General features: G+C 36.1%; 1 protein-coding gene across 1 annotated transcript; it reads left to right on the forward strand.

Annotated features, from left to right (window-relative positions):
- The first annotated feature begins 6,305 nt into the window (after positions 1–6,305).
- Positions 6,306–7,837, forward strand: LOC122669467 (gibberellin 20 oxidase 1-D-like). Its single transcript, XM_043866237.1, has 3 exons — positions 6,306–6,865; positions 6,957–7,281; positions 7,510–7,837. The coding sequence occupies exons 1-3, from the start codon at positions 6,318–6,320 to the stop codon at positions 7,777–7,779; spliced, it is 1,143 nt and encodes a 380-aa protein (XP_043722172.1). The 5' UTR covers positions 6,306–6,317; the 3' UTR covers positions 7,780–7,837.
- The last annotated feature ends 246 nt before the right edge of the window (positions 7,838–8,083 follow it).

Genomic DNA, 8,083 nt, shown 5'->3' on the forward strand with positions numbered 1-8,083 from the left:
TAGATCATCTGCACATACCAACAGGTGAATGTATATCTCAAAGCCAATCACATTTTAATTTTGTTTCTATAAAACCCCTCCTCCCCTTGTAAATGACAAAAATAGGACAAGTGGTTGGCTCTCACACGTACGTTCACCTGTTGGTACGTGCAGAGGAACCGAACTCCACAAACCCCTATAGGGTTTTATTATGTTCCCCAAAATACCCTCCTAATATTTCCCGTGCACGTATTAAAAACTCATCGCTAAATTTCCATTCACTGTGACTTAAGGAAAATTCGATCCTAAAAGAACCTCTAAAATATGTTGAAATCTAGTATGAATTGATCGATTCGAATCAAAATCAACCAGAATTGAAATTGGAATCGATCCGAACCAATTCGAGCAAAATCAGTGATCCGATTTCAATACATTCAAGCATGACCGTGAAAGTTTGAATGACAATGGATCCAGGTTTTGTGCTACTTGCTGAGGCCCAAGTGGATCTGAGGCATATGTGGCCGGTTTAACAGTCCCATCAATAGCAGATTTTAAGACATGGGAGAGAAAGAAGGGTGGGGAAACACAAAAGTGTCTATACCCCATATGCCCTGAAAGAGATCTAAAACCATAAACCCATAAAAATCCAAAATAGAACCCACAGAAAAGTCCATGAGATCCTCCAAAGGTTGCATCAGGTCCCAACACCTATTTGGACCCATTAAAACTCAGTGGGTCCTATCTCTATCTACCTCTTGTTTTGCCATTGAGTCCCCTACCCCAATTAGAACCATTCACTTGACCTGATGTATCAACCCTCTTGGCTTTGGAGCCCAACAGAGCCCACCCACTTGGACCCCTAAGATGCAGCCAACCCCGCTGGCCCCCGCCCGTGATCACTCGACACGTGGGCTGCATGTGTACACCACTTGCTTCACTTAGTGGGAATATGGATTTGTAGGTCATCTTATTAGATATTAGAGAGAGAGAGAGAGAGAGAGAGAGAACCATGAAGATGAGGAGAAAACCCTTCCAAGCAACTAAACTGTCTTTTAACTAGGAGAGGAGGAATAACAAAGCCAATGGCACGTGAATGTTTCTGTCTCTTTTGGTTTAAGAGACAAAGGCAGTTCAGAAATTTAGATAGAGTAAAGTAGAAATGGATATCCATGTCGGGCATAGACATTCATTGCTTTTTAAAGTCATTCAGATCTTCTTGGGGATTTTGGGCAAATGGTCCCATTTCCAAAGATATCTTCCTCTGTTTTTATATATGGAAGTTTGTGATCATCTCATATCTTCTTCTATAGCCAAAAATTTTGCAGATGAGGGTGAAAAGACTCAACTCACCCCCTCTCATCCCCTAAAACATGCCCACTAAGCTAGATTTACAACAAAGAGGTTATAACTACTAGTTTGGGGTTCAAATGAGTTTCTAATCTTAAGTAATAGGGACCCTCTTATAACCAGTAGTTAATGATAGTAAAAAGTAATTGATGTATGTTATGTGTGTCTCGAATTCTTGTATCTGTTTGAAAGTTTGTTTTGCTCCGACATTTTTTATGGTGGTTCGAAAAGTCTTTTTTTTTGAGATACGTGATGATAGTGGAGGGGTATTTATTTGTTTTACCATCTTGTTGTATGAGCAAGTGAAACAAGTGAGATTTGGGAATTTTTTGAATTAGGGTTTTTTGGAGAGAATTCTTGTTGTGCCGTTTTGAATGTTCTTGAGAGATCTCCATTGTATTTTTTCCTTCCATTACATAGTGAATCATATTCAGCTTCACCCGTGGATGTAACACATCATATTGTTGTGTGATTCACGTTAAATCTTTGTGTCATCCTTGCTTTGTTTTTGTTTTTTTGATTTTTGCTTTAACAATGAATTATTAATATGAATGAGTAGTTGTTATAAGTAATTCTTACAGACTCTGAAAGTGAAAACAACTTTAAATAGATCACTAATTGAATGAATATAAATAGATCACTAAAAAGTACATAAATTAGTCATAATTCAAGAACTTCATTTCAACCTGGCATTATTTCACTCAATTCCTGACAATGACTTAAAGTTTTGAAATGCCAATCAACTAAGTTCCAGGGATGGAGACTGTTTTACCGTACAAGAGCTTGATTTTCACTATATATGAATCTACTAGGTTTAGTTCATTAATCTTATCCTTCAGAATGATATTTTATGCAATAATAGAAAATGTGTTCATTTTTTTATTTTATTTTTGGGTTCTCACTCTACAATGAGGTGATAGTCATCAGGGGAACCATGTTTTGATGAAAACCGACAAATGGTTAGCACCTCTATGAGTGCAAGAAAAAACTAGTGCAAGGATTCGAGTCATGAAACAGTCTCTTTGTAAAGCGGGGGGGGTAAAACTATGTACATTATGTTCCTCTCTAGGCTCTACAAGTGGGAGCCTTTTGCACTGGGTAAATCCTTTGTAGGTCTTTAGGCTTCTTTCGTTTTCAGTAACAATTATGTTAAAAAAAATTCATGCAATAAAATAAGATTGCTCCATTGTGATCAAATCATGGGTTTTAGTCCCTCTCCTCGAAGTAGGGGTGCGAAAGACCGCATATATTATGATCCTTCCCAGACCCCACAGTGGTGGGAGCCTCATACATTAGATACACCCTTTTTTAATGCAATAGCATAATTTTTTGTTCCAATCTTATTTAACAAAATTTCCTTTTTGTGATTTCTTGTTTTGTAGTACTTCATAAATTATTCTAATAGTTGATCTAAAGAATTAAAGGAGAGAGTCTAGCTACTTAATTCTCTGTTGCTTGTTGGTATAACCTTGACGGATCTTTATCCCCTCAATTTACCTGCCTTTCAATTTTCTTAATTCCATCTAATAGGAGGGTTGAAATGATCATTCTATCCCCTATTCGAACACACTGCCCGGAATGAGATCCACCTCACTCTATTAGAGGAAATTGAGAAAATTAATCAACAGGCAAATTGAGGTGATATTTTTCCAACCTTGACCATGTGTTCTATCTTTTTTTTAAGTAGTTGGATCCCACTTTCATATAAGCTACTCATCATCTAAGCAAATTAGGACATGAGTAGGGTTCTCATATCAATAAATCTAAGCAAACCCAATAACAAAGCTATTGTTTGTTGTGTGAAAGAATCCAAAGAATAGGTTTTTAAGGGATCATGTGTTATCACTCTCTCAATTTCAATTATCACTAAAAGAGACAAGCACTGTAACATCATAGTATAAGCAGTACTTTGTCCTCTTAGTATAAGAGCCAGGGTCCCACAAAATTCACATAAAGTGATATTTACTACTCTTGGTTTTCTTGTCACCTTCTTGTTTTTACTGTACCCCCATGTGTAGAAGACCCAGTCAAAATTTCCAGTCATGGCACTGTTCTCAGTCTACTTCAACTCAATCTATTCCCCCAAATAAAGGGTCTGGAGTAATTAGTATTGGCTAGCTAGCTACCTAGTAAAGTCTAGTATTTAGGGGGACTGGGTCAAAAGGGTTGGGTTGGAAAATTTAATAGGAGAAGCAGCTCTAAGCCTAACCAGACCCATTTATACTCTACCATTATAAGGTTTGGTTGGACCTCTTCTAATCCAAATTAAGAAGATAAAGAACCAGTTAGATGGTTGGGTTATAAAGAGGGGTTATTAAGAGTTCTAGTTGTGAAGGCTGAAGCCTTCCAACTTTTGTTGTTTGTGTAGTTTGGACTGATCAAAAGTTGCTTTTGTAGTTGCACACTATGGATTTGGCACCCTTAATTGATTATGGAAAAGAGATATCATATGTAAATATTAAGTTGGATTAGGCAATCTCAACTGTCCAAAACTCAATGAACTTATGAATCAATATTTAAGCATTAATCTTTTTAGGGTTTATGAGAGATTTTCATCCTTTCAAGTGTGGTGCACTGCCCAATGCACCACACTTAAGAATTCAACCACAAAAAAATGAGCAGAGGTGTTTTTTTTTTTTTTCCGCTTAGGAGCTAGTTCTTAGAGCAATGGTAAAAGGTTCGGATAGCCCGGGCAAATGTTCGGTTCGAGTCTTGAAGGCAAAAGTTAGGACTGACTCTAAATCCTTAAATATCTCTTAATCAAAATATTTTTTATTTGTAAAATGCAATTAATTGACAAAACTTCCTTGCTAATGTTAAATTAGGCCTCCAAAGTAAAAAGAAATGCAAGATAATCAGTTCTAGCTTTCCTTATTAACAATTGGGGATTATGTAGTTCTCAAAATATAACGGGTAAATTACACGTCACCCCTTGGTTTTCGAACGAAACTCAAATCACCCCTTAGTTTTTCAAAATACTCATCTGTCCCCCTCTATAATAACGGTATTAGTCTGCTGCTAGTTATTAGTGTGAAATGACCATTTTACCCTTGCACTAAAACATTAGAATTAAATTTACAATACTACCCTTCCTTCATCTTTAAGGGTAGTTTAGGGATTTAAATTTATTTAACTAACTGACATCATCACTTAACAACATAAAAATAATGTTAGGGACTAATTTTTCATATTGGGGTCTAATACATGGGATGATTTGAGTATTTTAAAAAATCAGGGGGTGATTTGAGTTTCGTTTGAAAATTAGGGGGTGAAATATAATTTACCTAAATAGAAATATTAATTCTCATTCTTATCCTCATAGGCCAAAGTAACTCTCTTCATTAATTTCTTTTTTTTGGTAAACCTGTCTCCATTAATTTCATGACTAAAACTGCAAAACAAGCCCCTCTTAGGTCCTTTCAAAGAATTATATATAACATATGAAAATGTTGACTAGAAAGTTTTAGATTCTAACGGGAAAAAAGGGGGTGGGAGTCGAAAAGTTTCAATAAATTATTTAAAACCCATTACCGAAAATGTTATAAGAAAGGTAACTTTAGGTGATTATTTTACTTTGTTTAGAGTACTATTTGCTAATATAAAGAAGATTGGTAGACTCAATTATCCAATCGAGGAGGTCAAGGTAAATTTCCAAAATTATCTTATGTCGTCTTTGTCTATAAATAACCATAAATCAATTAATTTTTGGTTTGTTATTTCTTAATTTCTTTTTTGTTATAGAAATAAGAAGTCCTAAACAAGAACTTGGTTTGCATTCCATTTAGCGTAAGTTGTTAAAGAGTAAAAGTTCAAAAAGCCACATGCCGACTTGTATTGAAGACAAATGATGTTGGAACTTGGTAACTGATCTTTTAACCAGATTTTGTGATCCTTCGATGCTGCCATATCCAATCTTGGAAAGCTTGAAATTTGTCTTGTTATTTCTTATTTTGTTTGTTTGTTTATTTTTATTTATTTAAATTTTTTTTTTTTTTTTGTGAGGGTTAAATAACTTCAGAGTTCAGATCAGAGAGTGACTTGTTATCTCTTATTTATTTTGTTTGTTTGCTTATTTTTTTGTGAGGGTTAAATAACTTCAGACCAGAGAAAGAGAGAGAAGGGTTTAAAAAATCGGTGAATTTGAACGGAAATTGGCTGATTCGTATCAGAATCGATCTCGATCGATTCTGATTTCTACCGTTTTGCATTGAAATATCTAAACTATTAGGCTGTTTAGATTGATTTCACATTCTCAAAAGATAAAAACAACTATTTTTATCATCTGAGAATGCGAAATCGACCCAGAATGCATTACAAGAACGCATACCAAACACAGCTTAAGATGCCCCTGATTTTTGCCATTCCAGGCCAATTCTAATGTTCTCTGGATTCCAGTTGATTCTGATCCGATCTGAATCCTAATGAGCTGGGACCGATTCCATCACCGATTCCTGATTTTAAAACCCAAAGAGAGAGTGAGAGAGAGAAAGAGAGTCTTTGCAACCTAGCTAACAATGAAAATGACAAAGAAAAAAAATAGAGAATTCACTTGAAATCAGAGGGTTGTTTAGAGGATATAGTAAAATTATTTAACTGGGTATCTTGGGAATAAGCAAATCTGAATTCTCAACAGGGAGAGAAGGACAAGAAGAAGTAGGGAAACTGCATATGGTAACCTATTTGTTATTTTGTTTATGAGAAAGTGACCAATAGATTTTAGGGGTTCACTAGTCTTTGCTTTGTTGTTGTTGGCTGATGAATCAGATCCAATCTTCTCTCCAGACTCCATCCAGCCTTAGGAATGTGTCATTTGGCCTATCTTATATCATTCCTTCCATACCATTTCTTTTTAACACTCAAATTTCAAATTAGAGATAACTTATTTTTTCTTAAAATTTGTTTGTTTTTTAGTGACAATGATCCTATAAATACCGTACCTTCATCTTCAACTCTTTTGCAATTAATTGCTTCATTATTCACTCCCTCTCTCAATGGATTCAAGTTCCTCTACCCTTATGTTAAGCCCTCCTCCATTAGAGCTTAAGGAACAAAGGGAACAACACAATGCTGGGTATGTGAGTTTTGATTCATCTTTGTTAAGAAAACAACCAAAAATACCAAGAGAGTTCCATTGGCCTCATAGAGACTTAGGGGGTTATGCTCAAGAAGAGCTAAAAGAACCCTTAATAGATCTCCAAGGCTTCTTCTTAGGTGACCAAGTTGAAACAAAACAAGCAGCTGAGCTGATTAGGGATGCTTGTATGAACCATGGTTTCTTCCAAGTTATCAACCATGGTGTTGATGCTGATCTCATTCGTCAAGCTCATGTTCACTTGAATTCTTTCTTCAATCTACCCATTAACAAGAAGCTCAAAGCTCGAAGATTGCCCGGTAGCATGTGGGGTTACTCCGGCGCCCACGCCGACCGCTTCTCGTCGAAATTGCCATGGAAGGAGACACTCTCCTTTGCTTCTCATCAGCCTCCTATGGTGGTAAACTACTTCAAATCCCTCTTGGGGGAAGATTTTGAACAAACAGGGTAAGTCTTGCTAGAGACTAATTAGCTTAATTAATATATTCACTTCTTCAAGTTACACCAGCTAACACTTCATTATTGAATTGATATATAGGTTGGTGTATCAAAGATATTGTGAAGCAATGAAGGAGTTATCTCTAGTTATAATGGAGCTATTGGGTATTAGTTTGGGAATAATAGATCGTTTGCATTATAAGAGATTCTTCCAAGATAGTAGCTCTATAATGAGATGTAATTACTACCCACCTTGTCAAGAACCAGGTCGAACACTTGGAACTGGTCCTCATTGTGATCCAACTTCTCTAACCATACTTCATCAAGATGAAGTTGGAGGTCTTGAAGTATATGCTCATAACAAATGGAAATCTGTTCGACCAAGAAATGATGCTTTTGTTATTAACATTGGTGATACCTTTATGGTAAGTCCTTCATACAATAACAATTTACTTAAATCTACACTTTTACATAGAAGGAAGGAATAGTACAAAATAGGTAATGGGCCAATGGGCCGTGTTGGGCATTATATGGATTGATGTGATGATGAGTGTCTTCTTGTGAGGTTTCTTTTTACATATTCTTTTATGCGTTTTTTTTTTGTAATAATAATGTGTTTGTTTGTTTGGTTTGATTTGATTTGAGATGTGTAGGCATTATCAAATGGGAGGTATAAGAGTTGCTTACATAGGGCAGTGGTGAATAGATACACAGAGAGAAGATCACTGGCTTTCTTTCTATGTCCAAAAGAAGACAAAGTGGTGAGACCTCCAGAGGATCTTATGGGTAAAGAAGGGCCCCCAAGAAAGTACCCTGATTTCACATGGTCAAATCTGCTAGAATTTACTCAAAATCACTATAGAGCTGATGTTGCAACACTCCAAAGTTTCACCCACTGGTTCTTATCTTCCAAACAACCCTAAAACTAGCTCTGAGGGCCTTCTTTGGATCCTTCTCATCTCTTTTTTCTTTTTTTCTCTCTCTCTCTCTCTCTTCCATGGATTATTGTGTACATATATATCTGAGTGGCCAGGTGTCATTTAGTTGTAGTCTCGAGGTGTCATGCATTTGCTGCACTTTATGTTGTTTCATCTTGTAGTGTGAGTTTGATGTGAAGTTTTCATGTAGGGGTGGTGTGTGTGTGTGCATGGCTTGCATGCACTATGGGAACGCAGATCCTCAATTTCAGTTTTATGTTTCTTTTCTTGTCTCTCCTTAATTGCATGC

Source organism: Telopea speciosissima, chromosome 7 (assembly GCF_018873765.1).
Source record: "Telopea speciosissima isolate NSW1024214 ecotype Mountain lineage chromosome 7, Tspe_v1, whole genome shotgun sequence".
Lineage (NCBI taxonomy): Eukaryota > Viridiplantae > Streptophyta > Magnoliopsida > Proteales > Proteaceae > Telopea > Telopea speciosissima.